The sequence below is a fragment of the Fonsecaea monophora genome (genome assembly GCF_001642475.1).
Source record: "Fonsecaea monophora strain CBS 269.37 chromosome Unknown Scaff1, whole genome shotgun sequence".
Lineage (NCBI taxonomy): Eukaryota > Fungi > Ascomycota > Eurotiomycetes > Chaetothyriales > Herpotrichiellaceae > Fonsecaea > Fonsecaea monophora.
In genome coordinates, this window is record NW_019173932.1 from 703,329 (window position 1) to 718,938 (window position 15,610).

At 52.2% G+C, this 15,610-nt stretch overlaps 3 protein-coding genes across 3 annotated transcripts; 1 reads left to right on the top strand and 2 right to left on the bottom strand.

The window, feature by feature from the left end:
* Nucleotides 1-718: 718 nt before the first annotated feature.
* On the top strand, nt 719-2,977 carry AYO21_00244 (eukaryotic translation initiation factor 6; the record flags this gene model as incomplete). The annotated part of the gene is made up of 4 exons (XM_022650234.1): nt 719-850; nt 897-1,166; nt 2,174-2,486; nt 2,562-2,977. The coding sequence occupies 4 exons, from the start codon at nt 719-721 to the stop codon at nt 2,975-2,977; spliced, it is 1,131 nt and encodes a 376-aa protein (XP_022517560.1).
* A 1,443-nt stretch (nt 2,978-4,420) lies between these two features.
* On the bottom strand, nt 4,421-7,524 carry AYO21_00245 (hypothetical protein; the record flags this gene model as incomplete). Its single annotated transcript, XM_022650235.1, has 3 exons — nt 4,421-5,260; nt 5,317-6,929; nt 6,993-7,524. 3 exons carry the CDS (start codon nt 7,522-7,524, stop codon nt 4,421-4,423), a joined length of 2,985 nt encoding a protein of 994 aa, XP_022517561.1.
* Nucleotides 7,525-8,914: 1,390 nt separating this feature from the next.
* Nucleotides 8,915-11,687, bottom strand: AYO21_00246 (hypothetical protein; the record flags this gene model as incomplete). Its single annotated transcript, XM_022650236.1, has 6 exons — nt 8,915-10,087; nt 10,142-10,279; nt 10,326-11,123; nt 11,178-11,327; nt 11,382-11,451; nt 11,512-11,687. 6 exons carry the CDS (start codon nt 11,685-11,687, stop codon nt 8,915-8,917), a joined length of 2,505 nt encoding a protein of 834 aa, XP_022517562.1.
* Nucleotides 11,688-15,610: the final 3,923 nt, after the last annotated feature.

Below are 15,610 nucleotides of genomic sequence, written 5' to 3' on the forward strand. Positions count from 1 at the left end.
CCCCTTCTTTTCCCGACCCGGCTTGTTCGCGACATGATATATCTCCCCTAAGATATCCCTCGTCCGTCACGGCCAGAAGCGGCTATCGGTCCAGCATGACCCTCTGATGCTGAGATATGTGGACATGCGAGCAGGCGGCTCAGCTGGTGGGTGCTAGGCAGTGCGCGACGGTACCCGGTGGTCATGCTGGCCGCTCTCTGCGGCCTGCTGCGCGTTAGTGATAGACGGCTTTGAGGAGAGTGGTAGGTATAAATATACCCATCTGGAGCGGTGTCGTGGTCGAGGCTTTCTTGAGATATCTCTCTGTACAAATACAGAAACAGCAACAGAAACAACAACAACAAGAACAAGAACAACATTCTTGCTGAGCTTGATATCCACTCCTTCGGTGCGAGAAAGGACACAATAAGAAAGAAAACCGACAGGGAAAGACAGCGAGGGACACCAAGGGATACCACTATATTATAGCCATACAGCTATAAATCGTGTATCGCTAGAGAGGCGGAACGAACGACGGCAGTACAACGACAGCACCCCATCACCACCAACAACAACAAGAAACTCACTGTGACATCGGGGAAAGATCTCTCGTACAGCCAGCCGGGGAAAGCAGACCTTGTAAGTCGAACATGAGGGTGATGAATGAGGGACGTGGAATCTGACCAGATCTAGGAAAACCAAAGTCTAACAAACCTCCACGGTTGGGGATCTGGTCAAGATGCATTTGTCAATTGGCGGTGGTATGGGCATGAGCTTTGTCGGACTCTCGTATATTCTTCTCGCCGGTCTCGGGCTGTTGGGGCTTGTCGCTGCACGTTCCGATGTGGTTCACCATTGTCCACCCCGTATGGTGCGCCGTCGTTGTGGGATACGAACCAAACGACCCTACCCCCCAGTCGGACCGGCCAGTTGTCAAATGGATCAGTCAACCAGCCGAGGCAGTCTTGACCAGCCACTTCCTCGACAATCCGCAGGACACGGGTGTGGCCATGATGTGCACGCGCGACCCTTCTGCGTCGACACCGCTGGTCACGCAGCTCGAGAATGCTTGGGAGCAGGACGAGGGCAAGACGTATTTCGACGTCAGTAACATCGCAGGGGCGCCTTTTGTCAACGAGGGCTTCGAGATGGACGTCGACGACCCGGAAGATCCCAGTCTCAGTCTTGTAAGTTGTCGTGGCGCCTCTTGTGGGCCGGGAGACACGAACTGCAACGATGTGTACAACAAGTACAACGACGACTTTCAAGGGATGAGGACTTGTTCCGATTCGGTCAATATCAAGTTGACCTTGTGCTCGGGGTGAGGGGGACGGCGTTTCTGTGAGCAGAGTTGTTATGGTGGTTTGGATGACTTGGACCTGGGACGGATGAACACAACACCCCCGTACTACTTGTCCTGTATGTCTTGGATAGTAGCGAGTTTTGCCTGGGTGGATTTCGGCCCAGGACAGAATGTCTCCAGTTCCAGCTCGAGAGCTCGTGGATTAGGACCTAGTCTGGCAGTCTGGACCAGACGATCACGGGCCATCATCCATAGTCATTCCATAAGCTCGTCCTGGGTGACGGTGACTCTGAATCAAAGCTTGACCTTGGGGCTGGTGGCGGCACAGGAGACGTAACCGGTAGCTGGAAGAATCCTCACAAGCAGTGAATCATCCTTGTCGCCGCACGAGGAATTGCCTGATGACTCCCCCAGCGTGGCGGGCGTCGTTGTTGATTGGAGGAAAACTCACCTTTGCCCGGCCTGCGCCATGCACGATTACACAATTTTCCCACCCGGCGGATTTTGGGAATGATTCACACATCCTCCTCCTTGCCATTCACCACCGAACAAGGCCAGAACGAGAGAAAAAGACCAGCCAGACATAGAAACAAAATTGCCTCCTATCCTGTTGTCGACCGCTTCTCGGAAAACGAATATAAAGCAAACACCCGCACCTAGGCGGCCGTCTCCTCCCCTCGATTCGCTTCACTAAACAAACTGCGCTCGACCCCGCCGTTCCCTTTCATACCCTTTCGTCGACCTTTTACCCTCACCCTCTTTACACCAAACACCCACCCAAAACAAAGCGGCTATTGAGTGAACATGGCTGTACGAGCACAGGTAAGAGATTCTCGTCTCTTTTTCTCTCTTTTGCAAGAGGGGATTCTAAATGTCTTTGTGCGTGCGCAGTTCGAAAACTCCAATGAAGTGGGCGTCTTCGCCAACCTCACCAACAGTTACTGTCTTGTCGCGGTTGGGGCTTCTGAGAACTTCTACTCCATCTTCGAGTCCGAACTCGCTGATCTCATCCCCATCGCCCACTGCACCATCGCCGGCACCCGCATCGTTGGCCGCTTGACTTCAGGCAACAAGAATGGTCTCCTAGTCCCCACGTCCACCACCGACCAGGAATTACAACACATCCGCAATACTCTGCCAGATAGTGTCAAGGTTGAAAGGATAGAGGAGAGATTATCGGCGCTGGGCAATGTCGTGTGTTGCAGTAAGTAGGCGCCTTTTTTTTAGACTGCCAAGTGGTGTGCAGATCGTCTTTATTAACACCAGCGCCACTCTGTAGATGACCACGTTGCCCTCGTCCATCCGGACCTCGAACGAGAAACCGAAGAAATCATCGCAGACACCCTGGGCGTCGAAGTCTTCCGCCAAACCATCGCCGGCAACGTGTTGACCGGCTCCTACATGTCCCTCTCAAACCAAGGCGGCATCGTCCACCCGAAAACAAGTATTCAAGATCAAGACGAGCTGAGTTCGTTACTACAAGTGCCGCTAGTTGCGGGCAGTGTCAACCGAGGCAGCCCCGTCGTTGGTGCCGGCATGGTTGTCAACGACTGGTTGGCCGTGACGGGAATGGACACCACGGCTACAGAACTGAGCGTCATCGAGAGTGTCTTCAGACTGGGCGAAGGCGGCCCCGGTGGACTGGATGCCAGGATGAAGGCCAACAAGGAGAGCATTGTCGAGAGCTTCTATTGAGCCCTTGGATCCTACTCCACCTATGCAAAACATCTCTTTATTGGACATTGGGAATACTGGACACTGATCGACACCCTTCACTCGTGTACAATGATACTTTTTCCCCATGCCAAATGGACCTTTGCATGGGTTAGTCGCTGACGACGAGGACAAGGAACGTGGGACGCACCTTTGGGCGGATTACTTTTTCTTAATCCCGCATTTCTCCATGAACTCTGGTTGGATCCGCATCATGGCATGTGTGCTGGTGCAGGTGTTTGGATTTGACCTACCAAGAACATTTACAGAGGTTGTGCATGCTCACCCGAGAGTGAAGCCACATGCTCCGATATGGACGGATACAGATACAGCTACTGAAGGTTGTCGCCTCGTTTCGACCGGTCGCTTTCAGCACGAGCTTCAGCACGAGCACGAGCACGAGCACAAGCGCAGGAGCGCAGGAGTGAGAGAGTCCCGAGTGTCCGGTCAGTATGTGAAAGCAGATGAACGCCCACGAACGCACATCCCAACATCATTACCCAGCCCACACCCATGCGCAATGGAGTGAGGATCGAGGTGCTACGAACGGGTCTGGGCTTGATCTTGATCGCTTTCTTTTCCACAAACAAGGCTATGATCTCACGCTCGATCGAGCCCGACACTTGAACACAAATTACGAGGCAATGAAGGCGGTGAAGGAGAACTACGAGTAGGATGAGAGGCATGAAAAGGGACGAGGGAGTGGAACCCAAAAAATCAAAAATAATGACTGAGTGGTTCATCAATTGATTGATTGATAGATGGATCGAATGCGCTCTGCAAGGTCATACGCGTTCAAAAAGCCACACTCAGGTACCTAACTACCTACCTACCTACCTTCTACCTACCTTCCTGCCTAGATACAGTACACTCAAGTTCTGTCCTCGATCCCTCGATCCCTCGCCCTCGTCGATATGATTTGTACATGTTCAGAAACTTGACCATCTACCTAATACCTGAATCAATGCCGGACTTTTGACATGTTTTGTTTGTATTCTCGTTCTCATTCGCTTTCGCTTTCGCTCTCGCTCTGGCTTTCGCTTGAGAAACCGCTCGTGTGTGTAGTAAACTATATCAGACCGAGGGTGCGCATATGCTAGCTACTACGCGACCAATATGGCAGGCATTCTCGCACTCCTTTTGTCAAGGCGCAAAGAATAAAAAAGGAAATGGATCTTGACTCCAAAACATGTGCATGAAGATGGCCGTGTCCCAAGACCAAGACACAATCCTAGTAGCCCTCCCCCTCAAGGGCGCTTCGGAAACCCTCGCCAACGGTTCCCGTCTTCGCATCCCTCAATAAATGGGATATCAGGTTGATGTACACAAAAATGCCCAACTAGCTCCAAGACCGCTCCCTGAACCTGACAAGCCCGCGATGCAATACAAGCCCCGACCCCATGGTAACAGCCCTTATCGGCCTGCCTATGTGGCGGCAACGGGCTGATCATCCACCATGGGATTCCTCGGCTCCCCCTTCGCCTCCACTGCAGTCCCGTTTCGTATGACCACGTCTTCCATATCATCATACCCTTCCTCCGTATCTTCCGCCTGTGCCTGAGCGAGCACATCCGCCATGCTCTGGCCCTTGAAACTGGTGTCGGCGTAGATGTCTGTTTCTCCACCCATCACCACATCCGCGCCTTCATGTTCACCTTCACCAGGTGTGCCGTCAGGCGGTGACTCTGCTGGCGGCGCAGGTGGCGGTGGTGGCGGCGGAGGAGTCTCAGTATCCATGTTGAGTCGTTTCACTGGTGACCCAATCGGTTCTCTCTCGTCCTCTCCTTCAGCCGTGACGGATTCGTCTGCCTCGAGTCGCTTACGCTTTAATGTGCCAACCCCATTGGAATCAGCTGGTGTATTGAAATTCGGCGTGGCTTCCGCGTCGTCGTCTTCGTTATCCGACATTTTCATGTCTTCATGATCCACGGTGGTGTCTGCCTCAGGAGGAGATACTGCGGGAGACTGGGCAGGTGACGCAACGGGTCCTTCACCACCCCCTGGCCCTTTCTTTCCTTTTTCTCTTGCCGCCTTTTCGGCTTCGTGCTTCTTGTGTTTTTGATACGCCTTTTCAAAGAATTGCTTGCAAAATTCCTTGACTTTCTTCTGTTGTCGCTCGTCAATCTTTGTGGGATCCTTGACTCGGCCCGCTTTGTAATCTGATGCCACCAGCTTTTTTGCGATCTCCTTTGCAAATCGCTTTAGATCGTCCCGGGGAATCTTGTGCTTGTATTTGTTCATCACGTGAGAGATATGAGGGAAGAGCTGGACATCCCGGTCAGACGTGGCCCGTAGTATGCAAAAGACAAAGCGGTACTTACAGTATTCTCGTAAAGCTTCTTCTGTTTCTCGATGTCGTACGATTTCCACTTCTCTTCCTTCTTCACTTTGGCAGGTTCGGGCGTGGCCGGCGTGCTGTTTTTGGTGTCTTTGTCGTGGGACGTGACGATGTTCTCGATGATACTCTTGAGCACATCTCGTTCCGACGGTTGTTTTGGTGGCGGCGGAGGAGGGGCCTCTTCTGCGGGTTTCGTGGGTCGGGCCCACGTTGTCTGCCCGGTGACAGAATAGTAATATGTTCTGCCTTTGTCCTGAGCCGTAAACCAGCCTCGCGGTAGTGGAGGTGGCCCGCGATGAAAAGGTAGAGGAGGACGTGAGTAGAAAGAACCCGGTCGTTGAAGTGACCGTGGACCCGACGGTGCATTCAGCGAGGCAGGCCCTCGCGGTGGGGATCGCGATCTTGATCTCGATTTGGATTTTCTTCGTCCCTGGGCAGACTCTCGCCTCTCGAACGGCGTAGTCTCCGTCTTGACAGGCGTGTTTGCGTCTTCCCTCTTCTTCCGGGGAATTCTGTAGGCCAATTCGAGCTTCGACCAAGCATCCAGAAGCGCCGAGGCTTGACTTGCTACTTTCTCGTCAGAATGGTTAGTCAAAGACTCCATTGTCTTGTCAATCTTTGCATCGACAATCTTGTTTCTCGTGAGGCGTGGTAATCTGTTGAGGACGTCGAGAATCTGAAGGATGATGTTTTCATCGTCTCGCCATGCCGAGAGCTGAGAGTTGAGGATCTGGTATCCGTGGAATCTGACAACGCGGTGCCACGCCTGATCATCAGTACACCGTTGGATGCGTTGCAGCAATTTGACGGCAATCCATTTCTCCTTGCATTGCATGAGTGCGGCCATAACCTTGGTCACGCTGTCGACGTCCAGCGATTTGGCTTCGACGCTATCAACGTATTCCTCGTCGTCTTCTGCTGTCTTCCTCTTGCGTGGCCGCTTCGCAACCACGGTGTCCCAAGAATCAGCATCCTCGATACCCAGGGCCTCTATCGTGGCTGCCGATAGCTTAGTGGCTCGTTCGGTCTGGGTCTTGCCTCCAATGAAACCTGTGCAGTTGGCCTCACCACAGTAGCAAGGTTGTGGATTGGCGCCATATCGATCGACATTGTAGTTGAAGACCAATTCTTCCCCGGCCTTGATATAGCGCTCAGCGAAGATGCCCATGCGCAATTTGTCCCCAACCACCCATTTGTCGACGTAGCAGTTGGGGTTGCAGGAGTGGTTGCAAAACCGACCGAGGTTCCCTTTCTTCGTCGCATCGATAAACTCACCCTTGCTCAGGGACATGAAATAGAAATGTTTGATTCCTTCTTCATCGTACTGCAGCATACGCTTCCGGAAAGTGGCTTCGGGAATGGTCTCGCCAATGTATTCAAAGATAAAGTCATGCGGTCGCAGATCGACATCGGTGCGAAGGCCATAGCCCTTCTTTTCGGTCTTGATAATCGAGACTTTGGCGTAGAGGCGCCTGAGAAACCTTTGATTTTGGCACGAAACACCGCAGCCACAGTCATCGGCACATTCCATTTTACACGCGCGGTTGATGCAGTCGGAATCCTCCCCACAGGCAAGGTTCTGCCTCGTGGACGGGTCTGGATACACATGGTTAGTCGCTGCCAGAATTATCTAACCATCCAGATTATAGCCAAACTCACCCCACTCCTCGCTGCAATCACAGTCGAGGGCATGTTCGCTGAATCCGAGGTATTTGTTTTGATAAGTGCACGCATCAATGACGGTGAATGTCGAGGTGGCTTCTTTTGTTGCGTCCGGGAGGTGGTCGAAGAGAGGAGCGACACGGGGTGGAAGCTTAGAGGTGGTTCGGGAGGTCTTTGCGGGCTTCGAGGCTTCCTTGGGTTCAGGCTTGACGGGCGAGGTGGAGGTTGAGTGGTCACCATTTGCCTCGTTCGGCTCTTTCTTGGCAGTTGACGTGTCAGGATCACCGGCCGGAGGGCGATTTGAAGAGGACGTCGATACAGAGGATGAGCGGGAGGACTTTAATCGGACTGGTTTCAGAGATGGTGAAGCCGAGGGGCTCGCCGAGCTCTGATGCTTGATGGTGGCTACGCGGGTTGTGCTGAGCTCGTGAGCAAGCTCAGCGTCCACCGACTCTTCGCGCTTGACCTCAACCATCTCGTGCTCATCTGCAGACGGCCGTCTGGACGAATCTCTGCTTAGTCGACCCATCTGGACGATGATTGCGATGAATTTGGAGACTCGGACGATGATTTGGCGCCAGGCCGACGCAGAAGTGAGGTGGTGCAGAAATTTCACGGGGTCTCATGGGCATCTGGGCGATACGAGCCAAACAACCATGGAGCTCCACCAACGGCAGCAATTCACCACCGGACAGTCCAGGACCTCAAGCGCAATGATCAGTATGATGGCCTTTTCAACTGCGCGTGCCAACTGCGTCAATTGCCCGACGTTCGACAGTTGAAATGGGACAGTAGCGAAGCCGTCGGGTGGTCTATGAATGAACGAGGGGCAGAGGTGTCTACCACCCCATAAATTCGCAGTTGCACAGTGATTTCTTTTTTCCTCTTCTCCTTCAAGCAGTGAATGGTCTGTAGTTGTCTCTGCAGCGACCGAGGACCAGGTGACGGAGCAAGAGCAATAGAGCGGCGGTGAGTGAAGAACACTCAAAAGGGCAGGATAGCGTGGTGGCTTCCTCCCATCATATCCGCCACAGGCACAGGCACAAGGCAGTGAAATATGTAACCAATAAACAAGGGATCCCGGCAGCAATCGCTCACAAAAAGAGCCCAAGGACCAACCAAGAGCAGAAAATGAAGATGTGGGAGTTCGGGTTCCAAGAAAGGGCAGATGGTGGTTTGGTGGAGAGAAGGGGAGGAGGGCAAAAGGCTGAAGATGAATTTCCTTTCAAGGTCTCGCTCTTGTCTCGCTCTCTCCTCTCTCTCTTTCCCTTGTCCACCACCAAATGGCCCCGGATAAGCCCATGCCAAGCCGATCCTCCAACATTCCGCTTCTCAGCCCTGCAAAAGAGTCATTGTCATTTACCAAGCGACCATGTTCTCCTCCTCAATATCCCCATCACCATCATCATCACCGCCGTCAACATCATCACCCACGTATCCTCTCGCATGCACTATGCCTTCCTCCTATCCAACCAAAACGGGCAACCGTCATCAAACTCACCCATCCAACATGTGCCTTTCATCTCCAACACCTCGATGATGGGTTCACGTCCTTGTCGAGACAGTCTCCCTCTGCGTCGATCCCAGGGTCACCACTCTCGCCTGTTGCCTGTCTATCCACAATATCCGCGAATCCTCGCTATGTCTATTAACCCAGCCGTCCCTTTTACTCCCAAAACAAAAATCCTTGATGGTGGTATCTGGCATAATCAGACACGGAATTCCCAAATATGAGCCTGTATGTCCTGTGGTCATTGAGAGGGCTGGAATATGATGCAACCAAAAATGCGACAAACGACGTATCCGCAGCCTGCAACTTCTTCTCGTCGCAGACAATCGACCCTCTTGTGTAAGGCACCCTGTGCGGCGCGAATGCACAAGATATGGCGAGTGATCCACCCTCAACCGCATCTGCTGGATCATCCGACCTCGTCTTTCGATCGTGTTCGGCTCTTGCTCTTGACCATGTCCACAAACCCCATAAAAGAGGTTCTTGCTTGCCGTCCAGCATCTACTGCCTTACCTTTCCAGACGGACGAGTGCCTGCCCGGTGAGTTGGGACTAGTCGGCGTGTTCTCCTCTACTTCACCTCCAGCTCCTGCTGGCGGAGGTGTGCTTGCTTTGCAGGAGTCTGCTTCTCTGGCTCGCGCTCGTTCTGCTTTCTCGGCCGCGATCCATTCCCGGTGCTCCTGTCTCCTTTTCTCATATTCTTCTCTTGCGGCTTGCCGAAGTGCGCGGCTGACTTCGGTCACCCGTGCCTTTCGAGCAGAGAACTGCGTATAGTCTTTGATCTGATTTTTGGCTTCTTCGCCTTTCGCCGCCCATTTTCCTGCGAGTCCGCTAATGGCCAGCAATCTGGCATCCACGCGTCTTGTGAGGTAGACATTGGGCTCTTTCTTCTCCTCTTTGGCTCGAGCCATTATCCGCTCAATCTCGTCACGGTACGCGGTTTCATAAATGTCCACGTCTGCCGCTCCTGGACTTTCACTAACAATGGGCACATCATCGTCCGTGGAGACGAACGTCCCGTCGTTATCGCTGCTAGAACTGACCCCCGAAAAGGTGGACGGACCAATGTAAAGGTACAATTGGTCTTCCAGAGGGTCGTGTGCATGGCCCCGGTGACCGATCTCGTCTGCTGTGTTTGCATGTGGTCTCAGCGATCGGAAAGGAGGTAGCTTCATTGGATCGAGCTTCTCAATGTCCACCATGCTTTGAACTCTCGAGAGCGAGTCATCGGTGTTTGTGAGCGTGTGAGTTAGCATTCCTGAAGGACTGCTAGAATCCCTGCCTCTGTCCACTCCTGTTTGCTCTTCGGTCTTCGTCGTATCGTCTATACTCAGCGTTGGTACCGGTCGTACATTCAGCTTCTTCATGTCTTGAGAAAGCTCTTCAATCCGTGGCTCTGCGCCTGTGTGTTCTTGCCCAAAAACACTGAAACTGTGAGACTTCAGCGGAAGGGATCCGGAGTCTTTGATCATGGCTGCCGGTGGTTGAGAGAAATGTGCGCCGTCTTGATCACCCAGAATTGAAGTAATTCCCTTGGGTTTATCTTTGCCTACGAGGGACTTGAACTTGTTCACGGCTTTTACCTGCAGGAAATTTGTCAGTAGAGTCCATTCCAATGGTCCATCGCAAAAGCTTACAACTGTCATGAGATTCCTCACGTTTTTGGTTATTGCCGCATTCATCTCGGCTTCTGTAGGCGGCTCAACGAGATCAGCGGTGTTCTCCTCTTCTGGAAGAAGCCTGTCAGTGCCCTTGTTCGTAACCCACGGATGTTCCTGAACCAGGTCAGCATTTGCAACAAGCGTCAGTGATGCTATTTACTCTCAACTCCCGCATTTTAATGCGTTTATGCGGATCTTTCTCCAGGATGCGGTTCATGAGATCCCGGAAGTCATCATCTATGTCGTCGCCCAGGTCTGGCTCTTCGGTCTTGATAGCCTCGTAGAGCTCAAAAATGCCCGTCTTCTCAAATGGGATTCTGCCGTACTTCAAGCAGTACAAAGTAACCCCCATAGACCAGATATCCGCCGCGCGCCCCGACACATCTCCGTGTCGAGCAATACAGAGCTCCGGCGGGAGGAACGCTGGGCTACCGGCGGATTTTGCTGTGCGCATTTCCGAGTCTTTTTCAAACATTTCCGAGACGCCAAAATCGACCACTTTGAGAACATCGTCTTCTGTGACTAAGCAGTTGTCGGGTTTGATATCGCGGTGCACTACACCTTGCGCATGCAAATACTCAATTCCCAGGATCAAGTCTCGGAACCAGTATCGACAGACATGGTCAGGGTATGGATCTGCTCTTTCTTCTAAGCCTACCTTCATGACGACGCCTTTTTTGCACATTTCTAGTACCATGTACAGCGAATCTTCTGTCGGGTCGTCCAGCACCTCAATCAGGGATACTAGATTTGGGTGGTTCAATTTCTTCATGATGGCAATCTCTTCTTTGATCAGGTCTATTGCACTGGCCTGTAACTCGCCTTCGTTGCCGACATTTCGATGTAGGGGAGAATTAAAGCCCTGCAATGCTCCACGACGTCGCTGGGACAAAGGTTTCCGGAGGATGTGCGACTGTGCTCGCTTGCGCAGCCGGGCTTTAGAAAATTCTTTGACAGCCTAAGTAAGTAGGTCAGCAAATATTCTGCGTTTTAATCCATTTGGTAGACTCACGTATTCTTTCCCATACTGATCAATAGCTAAATGGACTGCTCCAAAGGATCCGCGCCCAATCTCTTGCTTGATGATATATTGATTGATGCGATGTTCTGCAACGCCATCGTCTTTGCTAGTGACATATTCGGATCGTGCATTGAGGGATTCCTGCAGAGGCCAGATCAGTAGGCTTATATAGTCATTCCAGGAGGTTTTACATACCTTGACCTGTCTGGCGGCTGAAGGCGTCCGGCGATGATGGCGGGAAGGTGTATTGTACTCTGGGCTGGACCTGCGGCTCTGGTCAGACACTTTGGACCAGCCGCGGAAGTATTAGGTGTCCACTACTCACAAGTGTTTGACCACAGGAGGCTTTTGCGAGGCGGATGAGTCGTTGGCGTTGGCAGCTTCGCGCAGGGCATTCACATGTGATTGTGGTCGATCGCGGGGTTGATCTTGAGCATTGCTTACTGGAAAGCGAAAAGCTTCCTCCGCCGACGTGGACGTAGGCGACGCGACGATATCCATGAGGCCGTCGACATTTGAATTGAAAGCCTCCCTCGGTGGCAATCAGATATCTTGATACGGAGCCCCGATGAGCTCAGCTTTCGCTAGGGACGGTCGCCAGCGAAGAATGACGCTGGAGGGCCTTGGGGTTGGTGAGGGTCAAGGCTCATGGCAAGTGGATTAATTTCTCCGCTGCACTTGCCTGTTCTCGGCTCTTCGGAGGCTTCACATTGCTGAGTTGTCGAACTGCAAGTGACCACCAACCACACGCAACGAACCCTCATTCTAGACAGTCCGACCTCCTATTGAAGTTCAAATATGCGATCAAGTTCTAGAAGCCGTCACATCTCTTCTGTTTTCATCTGATCGGACTGCTGAGTGATTCAGTCTCATGCTTGTGTCTGCCCCGCTCAAACCTTAGGAGTGTGAAACCAGCACTCACCGTCACAATGGTTGTCTACTCTTTCTATATATTCGATAGACATGGTAAGAGCCAGATCAACGGTCAGGCTTGACCTTTTCCATTGAGATTTGCTGATGATTGCAGCCGAGTGTATATACAAGCGGCAGTGGCTTCCTCCAGCAATTTCAACTACTGGCAAAACCTCAAGGCCGTCATCTCAGACATACGTCAATGGCGGGCCGCACTCACGCTCTGTGCTAAGCGCAGAGGACGATGCAAAGCTCATATTCGGGACAGTGTTCTCCTTGCGGAACATGGTTCGAAAGTTAGGAGGAGAAGACGACAGGTTTGTCGGTTGCGAAATCGATAGACCAGTCTTGCTGATTGAGACCACAGTTTCCTTTCTTACCGAACCTCCCAGTATAGACTGCACTATTACGAGACACCGACTAATACCAAGTTTGTCATGCTCACGGACACCAAGTCTGGCTCAATGAGGTTAGCTTTGCAGCAAATCTACGTGAATTGTTACGTCGAGTATGTGGTCAAAAATCCATTGTCACCTGTCGAGCATCCTGGTGGGATCGGTGTCAACAACGAATTGTTTGAAGCAAGCCTGGAACAATTTGTGGTAGGATCAATTCTGCATGCTGAGTGAAGATCTTGTGCTGACAGAATAAATGAAGGATCGAGTTCTAAACGCTCCCTAACGAGGTCTTGGTTCATGGAGATCGAGTGGTTTTGCGTAGTCATGGTTTTGAAGGCCTTACGAGTACGCAATAATCCCTCCTACCCCTCCACGGCCATCAGCCAATTTATCGCATCATCGCAGCATACTGGTGAACACGATACGTTGGCCCGGAGAGAATCCATGAACTCACGATATATCCCAAGCATGGTATACCAAGAGCTGTGGGCGGCTCGGCTGCGAGTCACGACAATCACAATCAGACAATGTGTCACTTTCCGCCCCAGGCAGAGGTCACAAGGCACAAGACGAGCGTCGATAGCCACATGACCAAGATTCTTGTGCTCGTACTGTGAGAAGCGAGGGTCGGAGTCTCCAACGTGCGGGACGCACCGGCCTTTTGTGAATTCTGGAATCACGACAATGTCGGTGCCGTGGTACGTCGGCTACGTCCTTAGATGCATGGCGCAGAGGGGCGGCTCCGGCTGAACGGGTGATTCAAAGGTCAGGCGCGTACCGGTAGTCGATCTGGGCTCACATACGGGGTACGTCTATGTCTGAGAAATAAATTGGTCGGCGCGAGGCCAAGGACCAATGTGAATCCGAAAGTGAAGATCTCGCCTTTGATTGGGTATGTAGGAAAAATCCTTGGTGTCGGGCTAGAAATGGCGTCGCAGGAAAATTCGACGAATCATAAAATTCATGCGGGAAAAGTCGTCCGGAGAACCCAGATATCTGCATATCCCATGACTACTCGTCTGCTCGAGAAGACCGTGTGCTCATTCCCAGCAATCTCAAGGCAAATCCTCCTCTTTTCGATGTCGATCTCTTTTATCGGCCTGTCATGGGGGTTGTCACGGCCTTCCACGTGCCAAAGATGGTGCAGCCTCACCAGGAGATACTCCGTAACTGCCCTTGGACTTGGCCAGTGGCTCAGAGAGATCGCTTCTACTCGTCGGTGTGGGTTAGAAAAGGACATTACGGGTCAGTGAAGCGGTCAGCGAAGGGCTCGTAGTCGATGTCGAAACCAGGATCTGCAGACTCGCCACTGAAATACTTTCTGAACCGGACAGAGCCGGAGAGATGCACCCAACCTGCATAGATTTGTCTATCGTGCACCCTTGTGGTGCTTTTTGCAAGTTGACGTGGCGAGAAGTGCCCAATCACAGTTTGTTGGTGATGGAAAGGCAGGAAAATACGGTTTTCGGCATGCATGTTGAAGGTGCTACACCAAGTGAAACCTTGTATACCCCCTGGGAACGAATAAAGAGGTAATGTGGTATACCTCAGTGGACAGACTACCTTACCCAAACTCCGATCAATTGCACCGGGATTCCTTGTTTGAGAACTTCTCTGAATGAAGACGAGATGCTGAGTGGCTCGTATATCGAAGGAACGGTGAAGGAAAATTGTCTATAAAGCTGGCATGCGACCAATGGAGTCGTAGTGGCTGAGGGCAAGATCGGTGAGTGAGGCAGCGCGGTGATGGCGGTGGCTGGCTGCATTGACCAGGCTGTCACTTTGTCAATTCGCGGCTGTCAGAGTGGCCGCTGAAATGGCCAGCTGACAAGTTTGCCCCGAGGACCTGCTCCATCATCCTGCTTTTTCTGATAGATCATCTCGAGGTTTGTGGGGACACTCAACAGAAAGGCAAGAGGATGAGGCTGAGGAGTCTAAGGAACGTTCGGATAGCCCGAACAAGGGAAGCGATACCCTTGATCCAGGGCAGAAGGAGACGGCGATTCGCGTTGCGTACGAGTACGAGGTATCTGTCATAGCATCCGGGGGCTTTTGCAAAGGACGATATCTCGAACTTGAAGGAGTACGAGTACGAGTCGTAGGTAAAGTAGTGGTGAGTCTGAAGTACTGTGGTACTGAGGGTACCAAGGGATCTACGAAGACTCGGCAGTGGCCGTCTTGGTTTCTTGGGGGCGAGACCTGCCAGGCTTGCATACTCGTACCTATAGGTACCGGGTAGAACTACTAGGTACCTAGGCATTCTAGAGCCAGAGGCCTAGAGCCCTAAACAGGTACCTATTATTACATCCTCCGTAATTAGGGCCCAGATCCCAGGCACCCAAAGTCAATACCCACGCCAACTTTACATCTCGTGTCTTGCGTCCTGCACCTCTGGTCCTCTTCCATCGGACCATGTGTCCATCAAATCTTCCACCTCCACTTTCGATGACCCTGCCGTGCCCTGTCTTCCGATTCTTCATCAACCTTAGCCATGGATAACACGAGGAACCCACCGAGTATGCACCTCTAAACACGCCTAGCTGAAAAGTCATTTGAGAAGTTTCGAGGTTGTGACGCCTGTTGCTGATTTCAGAGTAGTCTTCAGGCCTGACTACCTTACTGAATCATCGTGATCGCCTCACCTGCCTCGTCCTGGGTTCTCTTACCTTTGTCCAGATTGAAAAGATCAGACGATAGCAACCAGCCGGGATGAAAAAGAGTGGGCAAACTCCGAACACCCCTGAGTGCGATTTGATGTTCTGCTCCATGCACGACAGCATTACGAGGTACTCACCAGGGGTCGGGTGGTGAGGTTTGGGACTCCTGCATTCTGGTCCATCACACAAAAGAAGGCCAAATATGCGCACACAAAACACCCTGGACCGTTTGCGGTTCCTGGAGTCCCCTAGCCTCGCTCGCTAGCTCCTTTTTCTCGTCCACTTGAGCGCCCCCTGGTCGGTGACCCTGGTCCCAAAATTCTCACACTCTCAAACTCTCCCAGAGTCGTATTCTTGGGCCCAAGACCCAATCCGTCGATACCCATCCATCGGCTTTTTCTTGTGTGGTCAAATTGCTCCATATTACGCCCTGTGCGCCGATTCGCTCCCTGAGGCC